General features: G+C 43.3%; 1 protein-coding gene across 1 annotated transcript; it reads left to right on the top strand.

Annotated features, from left to right (window-relative positions):
• Positions 1-2443: 2443 nt before the first annotated feature.
• Positions 2444-18937, top strand: cpa6 (carboxypeptidase A6). Its single transcript, XM_041961630.1, has 11 exons — positions 2444-2759; positions 5571-5646; positions 12203-12327; positions 13874-13988; positions 14573-14674; positions 14783-14887; positions 15981-16091; positions 16550-16640; positions 17544-17746; positions 17928-18012; positions 18499-18937. The coding sequence occupies exons 1-11, from the start codon at positions 2530-2532 to the stop codon at positions 18711-18713; spliced, it is 1458 nt and encodes a 485-aa protein (XP_041817564.1). The 5' UTR covers positions 2444-2529; the 3' UTR covers positions 18714-18937.
• Positions 18938-19022: the final 85 nt, after the last annotated feature.

Raw genomic sequence — 19022 nt, 5'->3', positions numbered from 1 at the left:
CAGGTCTGCGCTCCCGTGTGACAAAAACAACACCGAGACCACCACACCGACTCCCGCCGGTGCCCTCAACCCAAGTCTCTGTGCCCAGCACGTCATGCTCAAATGACCAGCCGGCGTAATAGCCTTCACACGCAAGAGTCCCCCCCCCCCCCCCCCCCCCCCCCCCCCCCCACAAATCCCTGAAAATGATCTACATGGAAGGCAAAGCAAGCACTTTATGAATATGCTTCTGTGTGCAGCTGTCACAGCGCTCAAAAACACTTTCTGGGTTCACGTTATTTTTGAAAAACAGCTCCGTCAGAGAACCCCTCTTTAAGTCTCGCTTCATTCAATTTAAGACATTTTCCAATAAAGAGGAGGAATGTATCCTACTTAAACCAGAGACGTGCTGACTGTCTGACTCAGATCTGACGTGCTGATCAAGGGCTCCTTACAGATGTGCATAAATACAACACTAATATCAAGTGAACTCTTAAGGTTTGTTCACACTGGCAGACTAAAGCATTTTTACTGCACCAAATATGGAAATATTGAATGTTTACTTTTGACATAATTATTCTTTTTGTCTGCCAAAAACTCATGCACAGACAGAGAAATGTATCCTATGTTATGTTTGTGTTTGGGGTCAGGCCGTAGATCCCACAGAAGTCTTACTCTCTGTAAGCTGTTCTAGTACAAGCAGAAGAAATCAAACAGACATATTTGGGATTTGGGCTGAATGTGGCTGCATATATAAAGTACTGTCACAGATATACAGGACATGTGAAAACCCATTGTGTCTCACCATGTTTTAAAGATGAGGCCAAGCAGACATAAAGCATCGTTTTCTGCAGCAGGGTTTTTTTTTTTTTTAGCAATTCTCGTTAAAGTTTGAAAAAAAAAAACAGCAGTGTGATCATGCAAAAATTAAAGTCTGTGTTTTGACCTTTTAAAAAGATCTCTGCGACTCAACATAAAACAAGAAGGGTGAAGTAGGTTAAGAAATATTTCTGTTTCTGTGATTGATTTGGAGTGAATGTAGCAGGATGCCAGGCTAGTAAACTGCAAATGGCTGCAAATCCTTAAACTCTAAACTGTTTTATGTCAACAAGGGAAAGAAGGCTCACAGTAGATTAGCATGTTAGCCTCCACTTTGCCGCCTTGAACCACAGCAAGCACACAAAGGGCCATATTAGTCTCAAGTTTGCATCATGAGTAAATCTTTCAAAGCTTCCTGAGGTTAAAGCTAAATGCAGGAGCAGGTGAGCCCACTGCTACCCAAATCTTAAGCCATCAAGCTGTTTATTGCTCTGCTCATCTGAGCACCTGCTCTGCAAATATCCTCTTCTCAGCTGCATCATTAACGGGCTGATCTACATCTCCTGCGCACTGAGGTGGGCGCAGTCAAAGCAGCACTCCTGCCCCCTCTGCTGTAATGTCTGCGTCCGTTTAGAGGGGTGGGGGCCTGGAGGGAGTGTTTGGGGTCTGTTGTACAGTAATTGGGTGTAAAACAGGTGGCGCACTGTTGACACTGCAGGGAAGCATGTGAAAAATGTGCTGCTGCCACGCAATCACAAAAGGAAAAGGCTGGCAGTTGACTTAGACGTTTAATCACGGTGCTGGGTGATAAGGAGGGGATCAAACGGAGGCACGAAAAGCCTAGAATAACAGGGAGAGCCACCTACCGCTCCACAGAGGGATTCCTGGTGGAGCCGGGCCAAGGCCCTGACAGAGCTGGTGGCTGGTTATCACACAGGCTTTGGGGTATAGAGGTATAAGCGAGCAGGAAGCTGAGGATCCAGGAGCTCACTGGGCTCCCTTATTGTTTTCTGGGTTATGGGTTATGTTCTTCCTCTCCATGCGCTCTTTTGTTCTTGTTGGCCAAGTTTCCACCACTGCAACTATACTGGGGTGATTACTGGGAGGTCCTGTTGTTCTTAATGTCAAGTTATGATAAACACATACCAGAAAACATCACCAGTGTGCAGATGGCACGCTGCTTAGTCTGGACTGAACGTGCATCACGCGTTTGGACAGCGCGGCGCATTCTGACAGCGGTGTGAAGGCGCACACATGTTTCATGAAAAGAGCTGGGTGTCTTCTTCAAAGGACCCGAGCTGAGCACGGGGGAAAGAATAAGCCTGTTGTTCTGATGCGATGAAGATGAGTTACACGATACAGCTCATGTCTCCACAGAAAGCATTACGCATCACTCCACATGTTAAGAGACGCATGATTTACCGTTTGAAAAATCACATTTGGTGAACGTACACGCACGGTTCTCTTTAGGTTGTCCCCTGAGCACGCAGCGCGCGCCACTGATCAGGGATCCAGTTACCAACTTCAGCCGACACCGGGCCACGTGACTCAGGTCCTCCTCGTTTTAAAAAGAGCTGCTACCCTGCAATTCCCCTCCAGAGCTTCAAAGAGGTGGTAAATGCTTCCCCTGTGCCAGATGACCGACTTTGGCACCTTTTGCACCTTCCGTGTCGGGGGGACAACTACCAGAGAGTGCGGCGCGACAACAAAAGTGACTCTGCCAATCTGCTGATGGTGCGCCGGAGCCAGTCTTTTGAGCTGCAGTCACACTTCTGCTCTGATAAGTCGGATAAGTTGCATCCTGCAAAGGAGCCCGATCGGCATCCTCCGTCTCTGATCTCCCGGCCAAGGATGGACCACGGGAGCGCATTTCGCGCCTCCGTTTTACTGGCTTGTGTGATAATCTGCAGCAACGTGCTATGTCCCGTCGGTGCCTATCTCTACAACAACCGCTACGCAGGGTGAGTAAAGACCCCCATTCATTTCTGGGGCTCACTGGAGCCCGCTAGAGCCTGCTGGGCTGCAGCAAAAAGCGCACAACAGAGGAGAAGTTTTCTGCAGAGACCATCTCCACACCAAGAGACGGGTTTTATCTTATGTTAGGCGCACAGAGCATGAACAAAGAAAGTCTTTATGCTCACCATCTGCCTCATCTTTTTTTCGAAATATTTCCCGTTTGAGACATAATATAAAGCTTTTAGTTTACCCTGTTGTGTGATGGCACGTTGGATAAGCCTGTATCTGTTCTGGAGCGCTGCAGAGAGGCTTTCAGATTTGCTCATGATAGGCATAGATGACACTGGGGACGCGTACTGCAACAGCGGCCTGTCAAACTGCTCAAAGTATTCATTTCAAAAATTATAGCTCTGCGATGGCAGCAGTTCCCAGCTCTCTCCATGCAGGCCATGTTCTGTGATCACAAGAGTGGACAAATTTGTCATAACAGGCATTTTTGTTAGGAGTGCTGGCACACCGCTCTGTCTGCATGCTTATGAAGCTTGATGTGGGGCACACACAGCTCTCCACCCAGAGACCCAGGGTTTGACCTTGGATGTGAAATCAGGGGAGCAATTGGACAAATAGAGGGTCTCCAGTGGGGGCCACCTGGAGCTGAACACGTATTGTAATTTGGGTAAACATATAGAAGGCATGGCTGTAAGGGTTTATGGTCTGGTTTTTCAAAGGAGCTTTTGCTGTAGTTTGGTGGGCGTAGAGAGGGAGACCACCTCATCTGGAAACCCCCCTCCTCGTCTGTCTCAAACAACATATATCTTGGATGTGCTCCAAAGATTATATAGCTCACACCACCTCTGGTTTGGCACTAAAAGTCCCAATATGTAGTTCGGCGGGGGGGCAAGTTTCACTCAAAAACCAGGGGTGTGTTGGGTGTTGTTCTACTCCGCCTCACAATGGGCATTTAGTCTAAAAAGAAGACAAAACATGTCATTCTTCAGCATTCGACATTATGGACGATATTACAGCATCCACACACGACGAAGAGTCAGCGTCTTGGTTTAAGGGCTGGATCTTGAAGGCAAATTGCTTCCATCCCAGAGAGAGCAGTGCTGTGGGAATGAGCAGACTGACAACTTAAGGACAGCTTTAGCTCAGAAAGCCCTGCAGCTGGTAGATGCACAAGCAAAAAGGCCTGTGCCAGGCCTGCACTGTAACAAAAACAGGCTGTCATCTTGGGGAATCGCTAAAAGATGAAGAAATGGTTCAAATTGGACCACAGCAGAGCTCTGGGGCTCTGCTTATTTTCTCAGCGACTGTGGTGCTGTACGGTGAAAAAAAAAAAATTGATATGGAATTGGAAATTGATATTTCTCTCATGTTTCAGACAGAGAAAAACGCCATTATAACAGAATATACGACAAGCTTGTTTTAGAAGTTTGCAAGCCTCTTTGTTTTAATCAGCCTCCCAAATTTCTATCATCCCAACGATATTTTCACCTCCAAAAACCACCTGCAGCGCTTTGAAATCCATCTTCTATCACTGCCGTCGCCTTGGAAACAGGCTGTTTTCCGGCAGTGTGTGGCGGTCACTGAAATGGGGTGGCCGCTCACGTGGGACACCCCTGACCCTTTTGTTCCTCAGACCTCAGAGTGGTCCACTGCCACCTTTGTTCAGGGGGGCCCAACTTCCTGTGTGACACATTGTAAAAAGCCCTTTGAAATAAGCCGAACGAAAGAGAGGAAGACACTGAGCGAGAGAGAGAGACAGGAGGAAAGAGGTGGAGGAAAGACATGAAAGTGGAAGCACATGCAACCTGGCACACAGACAGCCTGTAATTAAGAGACTGTAATGAATTATTGGCGGCATGTTCGCTTGAAGGTTAATCTCAGATACTGAAAGTCACACTGTGTCAGATCCACCATGAGGATAAAGAGTATCTTTGTTTGGTAACAAGGCCATGTAAAAGATCGTGTGAGAAACACTCTCCAGCGTCTCTATCTGCTGACAGCTTTTGTTGCAATTATCTGCCAAGATCATCATGTAAAGAATGATGTGACTGCATAATGATTTTTATATTGAATTAGAACTAATTCAACTATGGTATCCTATCACTATTTAATCACATTTTTTCTGAAAAATGAAATTATTCTTCATTCCAGATGAACAAAATTGAATTAAGTACTTGAAATCAGCAAAAGCAGCATAGTTTTTTTAATCTGACCGCAGATGTTTAACTTCAGTCCCTCTAATGATCAACCATTGAGACACCTTGAGAACACCACACATTAACTTAGTACAAAAAATAAATCAGTGCAATGTGTGCACGAGCTTGTTGCAATATTAGGTATAATTATTTGTGTTTTCCACACAGAAAAAATGATGGTGTTCACATGCATGTACAGCACATATTGGTATGTGCTTTATATATTTACAATATGAAAATGTGAAACAGCTGCTGCTACTTTATCCGCCAAAGAACAGTTCCAGCCAGGTGCTACCTGCAGAAACGATGAAATCCGATCCTATAATGATGCCTCACACAGGTTGTTTGACTGAGGTTTGACCCTGTCATCTATAGGATAGACGACCCGCCCTTTAAAGGAGGAGGAGCTGCCCGTTTCACCATCGAACATCTGCTATTATGTCACCTTCAATCAGCACAAAAGGAGGCTGCATTAGCTGTGACTTCATGGCCCCAAGTGTTTTTAAAATGAAAATGGACCCGAGCCCTGTCGCAGTGAATGTTAGCGTTGTAAAAACCCCTCTGGGGGTCTTTGATCTCAGTTGTAAGATGACACCTCTGTTGTTTTTGCAGTGATCAAGTCTTCAGGATAACTCCCAGCAATGATGAGGAGGTCCGAGTGCTCAAGAAAATCCTGGGACATATGAAGGTTGGCACGAGTTATTTCATTTCATCATTGTATGTTGTTCAAATGTTTTTTAGATTAGATTACAACCCCTATTCCAAAAATGTTGGGATGCTGTGTAAAACAAAAATAAAAACAGAACACAATCATTTGCAAACAAACTGTGTTCCCTAGTAATCTCCTTTATCCAATCATGTGTTCACAAAGTAGTGAACCTCGCTCCATCCTCGCTGTGAATGACTGAGCCTTTCCAGGATGCTCCTTTCATACCCAATCATGATACTATCACCTGTTGCCAATCAACCTGTTTACCTGTGGAATGATCCAAACAGGTGTTTTTGGAGCGTTCCACAACTTTCCCAGTCTTTAGTTGCTGCTGTCTCAACTTGTTTGAAAAATGTTGCTGAAATCAAATTCAGAATAAGCAGATATTTACAAAAAATAGTGAAGTTCGTGAGGTTAAACATTTAATATATCTGCTGTATTTATGCTTTACACAGAGTCCAAACTTTTTTGGAATCAGGGTTAGCTTTCTGCTAAACTGCATTATTTTATTGTTTTGTGCAGGCTAATGTGCATCTGTATGGAGACTTATAAATAGCAGTATGAAACAGTACTAACAGAGTGAAATGAATACACGTACAAATAGCCTGTGCAGCAGTTACAGTTACAGCCATATTAAAGTCTGTTATTATTCTGCTCACAGCCTGTAGTGTCCCAGCGGTCTTTCTGTGACACGAGAACAGCAGTCGGAGTGAGGCGCGACGCTGATGGTAAAGGGTGGGTGGGGGTGATGTGACAGAGGACTGGGGACAGCGATAGGCAAAACAGAGAGAAGGGGAGCAGCCGAGTGTGGTCATCCGTCACGGCCAGGACATAGTCCCTGCCTGAAAGCCTGAGATACTGCTGATAGGATGCTCCGCATTGGTTTCAGTGAGAAACCCCGAGAGAAGAATGGGAGGGAAAATGTAAACCGTTTCTTCATAATGACGCCCAGTGTTTGGAAACTGTACGAACATGTGTTTCAAAGATATTGAAATTAGGCAGGGAAACCCCGGAGGACACGAAAGGCCTCGCCTATTTTCTTGAACTCATTTGGGAGTGATTACCCATCAGCCTCAGGAGCGTGGATGACCTTCCTTTGCACATTGTTCTCTTTTGCAAATACACACAGCAAAGATTGTTTGTAAAGAATAACAGGCGTAATGCAATCCAGGCATTCGTATTTGACAGGTGTTCAAAAAATGCTTTAAATTATTGATTGAAGGCTTGATTTAACTAAAAATATAAAATCATTTTCAATCAAGCTTAATATCCAATTTTCTCCAAGCATAAGTATCACAGCTAGCAGGCAAACTGTTGCCCCATATGTCAAAAAATCCCTAATATACCTTCAATTTCTCATAGATAATAGATAGATAATAAAACAGATAGGCGGTAGCCACTTTAGAGGAAACTGTCATGGCCTCTGTATTTTTTGGCAACCAGAAAGATTTGTACTCTACAGATAAAAACATACACCTGTGTTAGGCTGATTGTCGTATTTTACTTAAGGTTTAAAATGAACAAAAAAGGCGATAAATTCAATGTTTCTTCAGAATTGTTGTCATGGATTAGCGAGGAGGGCTTTGAAATTGAATTCACGTCTTGTGTTTAAATTAAAAAAAATAAGCACAACACAAGACCCACGTAATAGCTTTTTCAGAGCTTTCAGCTACATCACTCAGTCTGTTTTGTCTTTTATTACCATGTCAGATTTTATTTTATGGGCCTCTTTCCTAGGAAGTTTCCTTGAAAGAACTATGTACTCTGCTACTAATTATAAGGAATATGGAGACAAAGTTCTGTGACCGTTGTTTTAGTCAGAGTTTATGCCGTTGTTTATGTTCAAAACAAAAGACAACATTGTTGAATAGCTAATTAAAAAAGAAAATATGACAAATCAAATTGAAAGACTTCCTTTGGGAGCTCGCAGAGATTCCGATCTCAGAATTTCTGCCCTGTGGCAGCGTGGTTCGCCGCTCCACTTCAGTCTGCTTGGGTTGCATTTGTGCAGCCAGATGCGTCATCAACGTATATGAAAGGCGTCTGTTTGGGTTCAGGTCAGGCTTTCGTTCAGTGGTCCAGAACCGATGCAGCTCTGAGCAGGGAAAGAACAGAAGAGGGCAAAAGAGGATTCAGTAAATGTTTGTGATTTGCAGTGAAGGACAGGACAGAGCCAGGCTGCTGGTTAGGACCTGGCTGGAGTTTCGTGCATGTAAAGGCAGCGGACACGGTGCTTCAAGGCCAACCGAGGCGGTGGCAGCGACTGTTTGGACAGCTGTGGACTTGTGTTTTCAGTAGCTTAGCCACACTGCCATCCCTCCAGTGCCAGAGTCGAGCTTTTCAGCCTCAGGCTCGGCATTAGGTCAAATAATAAATATCAAGAATTTTAATCAAGAATCAGATCCATCATCAGCAACATGACACTTTTCTTTAAGTCAAAGATTTTAAAATATAGTTTGGCTCTGCTCTATGACTGATGTAGCATTTAACTTATACAGGCGACAGGTTTCACCTTTGCTGTTCCAAACACCTGATGGTGGGTAGGTCATTCGCAAAACAAACAAAAAAAACCTCTGGTGCACAAGCATCAATGTGTTCTGTGTTTCCAGAAGCAGCAACAACAGTTTAGGATGAATCGCAGCAACGCAGATGGCAGATAGCTGTGAAAGCCACCATGACTGATCATAGTCTGACCTGCAGAAACTGCATTAATAGGCGATCCACGTTTACAGTAAACCTCACAGTCCTGTGTGACTGACAGGTGAACTCAGCAGCAGCCGAGAGAGGAAACACAACACCTCCCGAATGCACCCAGTAGAGCAAACACCTCCACCAAAGCTATGCATTGTCGAGATAAGATATTTCTATGTTGAATTTTCACAAAAAGTTAATCATTACTTGTGCGCGTCATTGCCACTTCAGCTGCAGCTTATAATACTTGTAATACTCAGCACAGTAGCTTTGTGTAAACTAGGGCTGCAGTGAACTTTATCAACTATCATCTGACCAAAAAAATAATGAAAAACATCAGTGCCAATTTCCCAAAGCGCAAGCTGATGGCTTCAGATTGCTTGTTTTGTCTGACAAACAGCCCAAACCCAGAGATGCTCTGTTTATTATTATAAAAGATAAAGAAAAGAAGCAAATCATCACAACAGGGAAACTGCTCAGGTCAAAAAGAAGTGTACTTTAGTGTATTAGAAATATAAGTCAAGTATAGAAAAGTCTTGACAAGTAGACTTTTACTTTTTCTGCTTAACTTAAAGTATGTTTGACATATAGTTATAAATAGATGCCATTAAGTTCTACTTAAATTTATTAAAAATGAATTTACCAGTTCTGCAATATTTAAAGTGTTTTTTCAAAGTACTTCTAAAAAGTGTACTGGATTACAAATACTTCTAATAACAATAAAGTGTACTTATGAAAAGTATGTTTATCTTCAAATCCTTTGTAATACACTGTGATATTACTGTGCTCAACTGAAGTGTACTTAACTTCACTTCACTTATTGAAGTATTTTATTTCCAACACATTGGTGACATAATGCAACTGTACTGCAACTGTGTTCAATGCTCATGAATTCTGATATTCAGTGCTGGATTTCAGTACTTCAAGCTTGTAAAAGTTGTGCCAATTTAGCAACTATTTACACTTCATGTATACTCAAGTATTACTCAAGTGGTACTCAAGGACTACTTGAATACTCATAAGTACACTTACTAAGAACATAATGTGTTCTTCAAAAAGAGTCAGAAATTATGTTTTTTGTCTTGACAAGCCACTCAGAAAATAAATTGATCATGGAAACATTTGCTGATTAATGTTTTTTTTTTTTTTGATGAAGTGATTGATTTAACCCGCTAATCGTTTCAGAGACTGAACCGAAATGAGTAGAAATCTCCAGGGGCTCCATGTTGGTGGGAGGGAGCATTGACACAGAACTGGAGCCTGTGTCTGTCTCGGATCACAGAAGTTTAGTTTGAACTATTCCAGGCGTTAAATCTGTGACACAGATGGACTAATATCTTGGTAAATTCACCCTGGCTGCTGTCATTGCATCCTACTAATTGTTCCATTATTTACTGCCTGTGAAGCAGATTCAGCATTTGTCTAAAGATGACATCATTGTAACTGTCTGTCTGTCTGTGCTGCTGCTGTGGGAGAGGAGGAGACAGACTGTTGTCTGTCTTGAGAGACTTGTTCAAAGTTCACATTTGAACTGAGCTGTGAGCAGTATTTTAAGAACTTTAAGATAAAACTGATGCATGGCCACTGTTTCTGCAAAGGTTTTTGGCAGATCAGTTGATTTGATTCTGTTCTGCCTGTTTGAAAAAAGAGACATAAAGTAGTGAAGATACTCAATAACTACGCTTATGCGGCATTGTTCAAGGAATGGTTGGACAGTTTTAGAAAATATGAAGCTGGAGCCAGCAGCAAGTGTTTATTAGTGAGCCTCAGGGGTGCTGGTAGGTGGATGTTCTTACCTTGGGACAGAGCCAGGCTAGCTGTTTCCCCCTGTTTCCAGTGTTTGTGCTAAGCTAAGCTAACTGTCTATAGCTTCATGTGTGCTGTGCAGACACGAGTGTGCTATCAACCTTCTCATCTAGCTCCGGGCAATCTGTTTTGCTTATATCCACGAAGAACTGTGCTTTACTTTAATGAACTTGTTTTCTTTTACTTGACACATTAACTGGCAGTGGCAGCTTCACCTCATCTGCCTCGAGGAAAGCCAGCTCTCTTTTATTGAACCATAACTTTTCCTTTCTTGTTCTGCCCACGCCAGTGTTACACCAACCAAAACAACACCAATTCAATTTATAGCTGCCCTGCACACACAGACACACAGAGACACATTAAAACGAAGAATCGCGTAAAACAATCAGGAGACAACAGATTTATAAAGCAGAAAAAGAATGCAACTTTAGGGCTCATGAAATCAGCTATTAAATGTTATTTTGTGAGGAGCTGTGTTATCTGACCGGGGATATTTAAGAGCCTTTTAGGCGTATGTGTTTTGGATTTGTTTGGCTAACAGAGCGGCAGCGCTGGAACATTTGTGGTACTTAACCATTTGGAAACGCCATAAAAGTGCAGCAGCAGAGCGCGGCTTATACTGCAGGGCACCAAACATTCCGGCTCAGGATTTTCTACCCCTCTGGCTCTAAACAAAGTTCAATTAATCTGGTATGCGTTCTGTAAACCATTAAACCAATTGACACATTAACAAGCATGTGTGCCAGCCTGCATGTCTCTGCTATAGTACAAATGAAAGCCAGCTGGGGACGTTCACACGTCTGCAGACACAGGAACGCTGAATATACACGGCTCTCCGTGCAGAGACTACTGTGCATGTCATGTGTAGATCAGCGCTTTCATATTTGCTCAGAAATTCTTCTTCTTTCTTTTAGTTTCTCGCCCTCTCTCTGTTATTTTATCACTTACCACATGGTGTCTGTGTTTATATAGTTGGCTAGCATCGCCAATGGGCTGTCTGTTTCGGCTGGAGCGAACAGACCCCGCTATCACGCCTTGATAACAGGCGCTGAAAGGCAGGATTTTTGTCGCTAACGTGAGGTCAAACAGTAGAGAGGAAGGCAGGGAGAGAGCCGATGGCTGCAGGTTGTTAATGGGACACGTCCGAGTGCGTTTTGCCCCATTAACGCTGGAGAGCCATCAACATTCCCCTGATTTAGCCCATCGCTTGAAGAAAGAGACCAGAGGAATGTTAAACTGTTCAGGTCTTACCAAAACAACTTGGCCATCATGAGCACCAAATGTTTGGTGCTATTTTAAACACATAGGAGATAAGATAAAAAGGGTTTTTTTTGGAGTCAGTTCTTTTAAACATTTGCTCTTTAACCCTTAACCACAACTTAGTTGAGTTTAGGTGACATCATGAGATCTAATACAGAGTCAGTGACGAGGCAGCTAAGTCCAAGACTCATTTTTATGGTGGTTTTTGTTGCAAAGAGTGAGGCAAATACTGACCTCGTTAAGTCGATCAAGTGTCAGCCAAAACATAACTCGTCCAAATATAGATTCTTTTCAGTTTCATTGTGAAATTCAGTGTTTCTTCTGTCAGTTACATTTATTCAGCCACAGCTGGCCACCGACTCAGTTCTTTTGGATTGTTTTGGAGTTTTGGATGTGGCCTGGCAGCATTAAAGTCCTTCATCAGTAAATTCGCACTGACTCAAACAGAAAAGGACGAATAAGAAATGCAATCAAAACTCTTTCATTATGGTTGGATGGTAAAAGAACATCCAGCACTGTTGTTGGAATCCCATTAATACCTCTTTGTGTATGATTGATGTTGAAAATCAATGAGCAGGGCTGTTGGCTTACATGTTCATATGATTTTTTTTTTTTTTTGCATCATTTTTGAAATATTGTGATAAGTCTGGTAATTTAATTTGCTGGATTGGTTTTCCTGGTGGTTATCATATCATCTTCATCACCCTCTCCTCCTCCTCACTATGGCTGTTCGTGTCTCTATAACCCTGGATCTAATATATTTGTCCTGTTCCTTCAGGTGGACTTCTGGCAGCCCAACAGTGCTGCTCTAATCTGTCAAAATGCCACCGTGGACGTCCACGTGAACCGCAATGACACCCGAGGTTTACATGTGCGCTTAAAGCAGGAGCGTATTGATTATCGGTAAGACTGGAGTGACCACCAGCCACAAGTACAGGCACACGCTACACATTTTGTAATCTTGTTAGCAGAGGATCTACACCCTGAGACACATCTGTTATCCAAAGGTGGTGGCAATTACCCAGCTCTCCGCAGCCAGAATATATGATTTGCACATGCGGAGTCGGCCATAGTTTGCATGCAAAAGCCTGCACTTCCTCAAAGCACACACAAAACACGCACCCAGCACATCACAGCCCCTCTCCCAATCTGCTCCAAAATACAAGCCTTTCATCTCTCTACATCATCCCTCATCAAAATTAACGTTGAAATGATGGAGGTTTATCAAAGCGGCCGCAGCCGCAGCTAGAAAGAATCCCATTGTCATCTCTGTCCTGAGGGAGGAATTGCAGATCTGAGGATGAGTTTTTTTTTTTTTTTCCCCTCCTCTGTCTCGATTGTCTGAGAAAATGGTTTACACTGCAGGGGACGGTCTTTGGTAGGTGGTTTGGTTTTGAGGGAACGAGGCGTCGACGATCCAATTTTACTGTCAGGGAAGTAATCCAGCTTGTTTAGTGTTATTTGAGGTAGTTATGGATAGAAATGTATATATAAGTACCTCATGAGGAAGTGTACTCCTGGCTGCCCACATAGCTGCTATGAAAACAGATCCCATCATCTGTTTTAGGTTCGAGTGGGAAGTGAAGAGGCGCAGGTTCTGATCAGGCCTGAGAGCAGCCTATAAACAGATAATGACGATGATAATTGTGGTTTTGGCTAATTTGCAACACATTTCATTTACTGTTAGACAGCAGCGGCATAACTGGCATCGTCTGCGCTGTCGCAGGGTGAGCGCTGATGTAGAAAACTGGTTCGGGTGTTGGAAAAGGAGAGGACGAGTGAGAGCGGTTACATAATTGGTGTTAGGAGTGAGTCAACAATAAATCCAAGACCCCTGATCCACCACTTCATACCAGCCCTCAACACCCATTAGCCACAATATGTTCTAGACCTCCTGCAAAATATCATTAAATGGGAATATGTGCAAATTCTGTCTTCTCACACTCAGTTAGATTTGGTGTTTTGGGTTGTTGCAAACATGTCACCTGAGCAGGCAAATGTCAAAATGAGACAGTACAGAGATTTTGCACCTAGAAAACATGAGAAATGTAAGATATATAGACATTTCATTGCAATCATTTCTATGTTTTACAGTAGCTATGGCTACAACCCTCCAAGCCACACTTGTAAAGGATGTTGCTTATTCATACAAACAATAACAGCATTTAGATTTAGCACACAAAGTGTCACCTACGTGCCTGCACTGTTTGATGAATGAAAACCAGGAGATGCAGTTGAAAGCTCAGAAAATATGCGTATGTTTGAGTTTATTTAGTCACATATAGAGCTGAAATATCTAAACATTGTAATTTCTAATATTAAAACAGTATTTTCCAGTGAGCACCTGCTTGTAGGTGACTCTGCTCAGGTGATTTAATGTTATTGGTTAGGATGTTACAGTGGTTGGTCACGTCTGTCATGCGTCTAACTCCCTGTCGTCCCCCCACAGGGTTTTTATCTCCAATCTACAGAAGGAAATTGAAAAGCAGACGGGATATCGCTCCTCTCGCAAGCGGAGGTCAGAGTCTCAGTATGACTACGAGGTTTACCACTCTCTGGAAGAGGTAGATGCGAAGCCCGCCATCTACCCGCCTATCCCTCACGCTCCTCTGCTCTCTCTCGTCTAACGCACGCACAGAGTAAACAAACATCCTCTCCAAGGTGCTCTCAAACTCCCAATTACCCCATTCCACAGGTCTGCCTCCCGAATGCCTCGCGCTCTCACACGCACAGACGAGCACTCAGCTTCAGACACTTCGCAGCTTTGGAGTGTTTATTTTCCCAGCTCGATCGGGCTCCTGGTACATGAATCTGTCAGGCCCTATGAAGCAGCATGAATTCCACACACACACATTGAGAGCCTCCACAAATCTTTAGCTCTGTCAGCTTTGATCCTCTCCTTCGCTGTGTGCCTGTGCAGACCCATCATGCAGATAAAGACACAACCTCATACACATGGATGCACATTAAAATACATGCATGAACTATACGATGTCTGTACAAGAACTAAATATACTGCTATGTCTTAGAAGTCTTAACATCCTTCTTAGATTTTCTGAAAAATGAAATTCCCCAATTTACTGTTGAAAACTTTGCGAACAAACCCTTGAGTGACATTCACTCTTCGGCATTATCCTCTGCCGTTCAGATCCAGAGCTGGATGTTTGAGGTGAACAGAACCCGCTCCGACCTGGTTGACATGTTCTCCGTCGGGAAGTCATACGAGGGAAGGCCGCTTTATGTGCTTCAGGTAGGAGAAAAAAAGCGCGAGACACACGCATGAAATATGACACGCAGGCGCATGATGCACATGGATACTCGCGCTGCTCTGAAGCCGTCAGCGCCTCTCTCCTGTCAGATAGGGAAGAGAAGTCGTCATCAGAAGAAAGCCGTGTGGATTGACTGCGGCGTCCATGCCAGAGAGTGGATAGGACCTGCCTTCTGCCAGTGGTTTGTCAAAGAGGTAGTCTTGTTTTTCCACTCTGCAAATTCAAATACTGAACCACTATTTGAACTTTATGGATTGTTTGCATCAGGAACATATAGCTAAATGATACTCTGTAGAAAGCAGTGTGTGACGTTTGGTCTCTGGGGTCCACAAAACATGAACATCTGTTCACTTGTCATGCACACTTATGCAGATACTTAGGGATACACTTTATGTTCAGATGTTGAACAAGTTCCATCATGCCCTTAAAGTCTTAGTTAGTACCCTCTGAAGTGAGCATGGTACCAGACCAGAGTTCAACATTAACTGCAAGAACCTTTAATGGCTGGTTTTATACTACTTAGACGCCAGATGAGTGGGATTTGCAACACGGTGCAACACAATGAGAGCCAGAACGTTAGGATAATTAAAGGAAAGCGTATCGCGAGTCACAGCCCGTTTGAAGGAATTCTTGCAAGATGAACCCCAACTGGTAGAAAATGCTTGAACAAATGCTGAGAAATATTTCAGGCCAAATGTGCTGATGAGAAAAATAACTGCTTCTGCATGGCCATTATAAAGTAGTGGATGCACTTGAAGATGAGCTTGTCTTGGATTTCCTGGACATTTATAAAACAACAGTTTTTCATGCTGTCTCATTCTGTTTGCAGACACCTCGTGACTAATTCACCATAAGACATTACATGACCTTACAAGTTCTTCAAAGATAGATGAAAAGGGGTAGGAAGTGAGTGAATAAAATAAATAGCAGCATGAAATCAGAAACAGTCACACAGAAGAGGGGAAGAAAAAAGCAAAGATGCTCCACTTGCTTAAATTTAGGTGTGAATCCACTGTAATGTAGTAACTAAGGTTGGCCACTGGAGGTCAGGGTGCCATCTTCGTTTAAGGTTTAAAGCATATTAACCTTGAGTCCAAGCAGACTATTAGCAGCATTAGCCCAGTGCCCAGATCTCCTCTATCCAATCCTCATCTACACACCGAGTATTAACCTGCTGCAGTTGTGCATGTAAAGAACTGTAACAGCAATCATGCATGAGGTCAGAAAATAATGCATTTCTCATCGGTCAATGCTCTTTAATCCAACTGTTTTGTTTTACAATCTAAGGCCATCAACTCATACCCGCATGACTCTGTAATGAGACGACTGCTTAACCAGCTCAACTTCTACATCATGCCTGTCTTCAATGTGGATGGATATCATTTCAGCTGGACCACGGTACTGCAGCTCTTTCTACGTACACAATTCAGACTGAACAGTCAGTTAGTCGTAGCTTTTAGACATTCTACAGTGTTCAAGGGATAAACCTCTTATTTTGCTCAGGTGCACGTATATGTGTGCAGGATAAAAACTGGTGATGCACCACTTCTGTTTACAGATTTTGAATATTGTAAATGCAGTCTGCCAAATGGTTTATGTCCACATGGACCAGAATTTTTAGAGCAATTGAAAAACTGTTGAAAAATGTGCTCTTTGTCATTAGCCAGCCCTTATCTCTGCATCTATGTATCCTTCAGTGAAAATAATGCCTGTGAAAAATGCCCCTCAACTCCTGTCTGCAGATGTACCGCTTGTAATAGACCAGCCGGAGCTGAGAGAGTGACAGATGGATTAGCTCGGAGATGGCAGGTAGCTCCATTTGTTCGATGAGTCTGACAATCACTTTCCCCCTGTAGGATCGGTTCTGGAGGAAAACACGGTCCAAAAATCACAAGTTCCACTGCCGGGGAGTGGACGCGAACAGAAACTGGAAAGTGAAATGGTGTGGTGAGTTAAACTTCTCTGTCATACAGCACAAGGAGACTTGGCAAGGCGCTCCTTGTAGCCTGTTGCTGATGTGGTCTTCTCTGCCTATTAATCAGTGTAAGCTGTGGATGAAATATTTGTGTGGTGACAACAAGTTGTGCTTGATGTCATTTAGTCTCTGGTGAGAGGTGGGTGGGCGGGGGGGTCTGCTGAATCATCATCAGCAGAAGGGAGGGCTCTGAGAATATAACAAAAGAAATTTGCAGTACAGACACACACATGAAGATTTGAGTTGACTTGCAGCCAAAAGTGCTCGAGACGTATATTAATATACAATACTGACCACCACATTGCTTCTATGTTTATAGATGTGACTTACTTCGACAGGACTTTTATATGCAAACATCAGTGTAGCTTGTAATGTTTGGCACTGCACTGCAAAAAGAGGTCAAGGTGCTGGGAATTAATTGAGCCTCATTAATTTCTGAAATAACAGCAAATATATTAGAAACAACAGCAGTTCAGGTTTAAATCAAACTTAAATACTAGGATCTTTTTCAATGTGCTCCATTTTGCTCCAAGCGAATCAGAACAAGTCAGGTTTGGTCAGCAGGTCATATACATCACTCAGAGGTACCGATGGTCACTGTTCAGTGTGTGTGTTTAAGAAGCAGAGGGGGACAGGATGCTTTTCAGAGTCACAAACATCACATCGGAAGTAACCAGAAGCCTTTGTTTCTCTTGGAAGGTCATGACAGTGGGTTCAGAGTTTCTGCAAAGCATTTAATTGTCTTTGGCTTCTTTATTATAACATGACTGTGGGGAATCCAGTCTGTCTCTGACTTAGTTTTGTTTGACTTGAATATGACCAAAAGTTTGATTTGTGCGTCCAAATCTGACTTTGCCATTCCTTTCCTCCCCCAGATGAGGGTGCATCCTCTCATCCCTGCGATGACACCTACTGCGGTCCCTTCCCCGAGTCTGAGCCTGAAGTCAAGGCTGTCGCCAAGTTCTTGCGCAAGCACAAGAAACGTGTCAAAGCGTACATATCCATCCACGCCTACGCCCAGATGCTGCTTTACCCCTATTCCTACAAATATGCCACTATCCCCAACTTCAACTGCGTGGTAAGAGAGCCAATGCTTGATGATAAATCAATAATCAGATAATATTTTCATCACATGAGTGGCCTGATGTGTGGTTGTACATTGGCGTTATTTAACAGGAACGCCTTGATATCAAATCCTGCTGTGAAGACTTTCAGTATATATAATCACTGATGAGCCACCTTGTGCTTTCACTGTCCAGGAGTCAGCAGCTCACAATGCAGTGACAGCCCTGTACTCTGCCTACGGAGTGAGGTACAGATATGGACCTGCCTCCACAACTCTGTGTGAGTACCTCTCCGTCTCTTCACTTTATCCTCCAAGTTTAGAAAAACAGACAAAATTGATGATTCGTCAAGTCGTCCCTGAGTATTTTCTGCTCTCCTTCCCACCTCGTCTGTGGTTTTTGTAAATGGATCCCTATTCATGTTACGAAGTACAGAGGATTTTCAGTCGCCTCGGTCTATCTTGCACTCGGTGTGCTGCATGCACCTACTGTGAGGAGCCGAATGCTCAGATGAAACAATGAGAACGATGCTTTCGGGATCACCTAAGATTTAGTCAGTTTGTTGCCACCAGTGTTGAAGAAGAATTAAGTAAAAGTAGCAAAACCACACTCATTACATTACATTTTAAGTGCAAATACAGAAATATCAGCAACAAAATGCACTTAAAGTACATCTGGCATTGGTACTCGATTACATTTCTTAATGCTTATATAACAAAATACTGTTCTAAGCTTTTCTTGCTGTCTTTGATGAACTTCTTCACAGATGTCAGCTCAGGCAGCTCCATAGACTGGGCCTACAGAAACGGGATCCCGTACGCGTTTGCATTCGAGTTGAGGGATACAGGATACTTCGGCTTCCTCCTGCCCGAATCCCTGATCAACCCGACCTGCACTGAGACTATGAGGGCGGTGAAGGCCATTGCGTCGGGGCTGCTGAAGAAGTGCGAGACAGACAGGGAGAGATTTCCATATATATGACCGCACTGCAGCTCCACCCTCACAGTCACTTATCTCGACACCTCATATCCCTCTCGAGAGTTCATATTCCTCCCAGATATTATCAGGTGATGAGCTGACAAGGCGCAGCAAAGCATGAATTTTAATTTGCTGTTCTTGTTTTTGAGGTTGTTCACATTATTTTTCCTCTCTGATAAAATATGAACTGATGGCGGTGTTTTTTTTTTGTTTTTTTTTTGTGCCAATAACCAGAAATCCTCTAAGCGACCAGTCTGATCCCACATGCAGTGTCAGAGAGCATGCTGCAGGATCAGTGGGTCATTATATGAA

The sequence above is a fragment of the Chelmon rostratus genome, chromosome 20 (genome assembly GCF_017976325.1).
Source record: "Chelmon rostratus isolate fCheRos1 chromosome 20, fCheRos1.pri, whole genome shotgun sequence".
Classification (NCBI taxonomy): Eukaryota; Metazoa; Chordata; class Actinopteri; order Chaetodontiformes; family Chaetodontidae; genus Chelmon; species Chelmon rostratus.
This window is presented reverse-complemented; position numbering and strand designations above follow the sequence as displayed.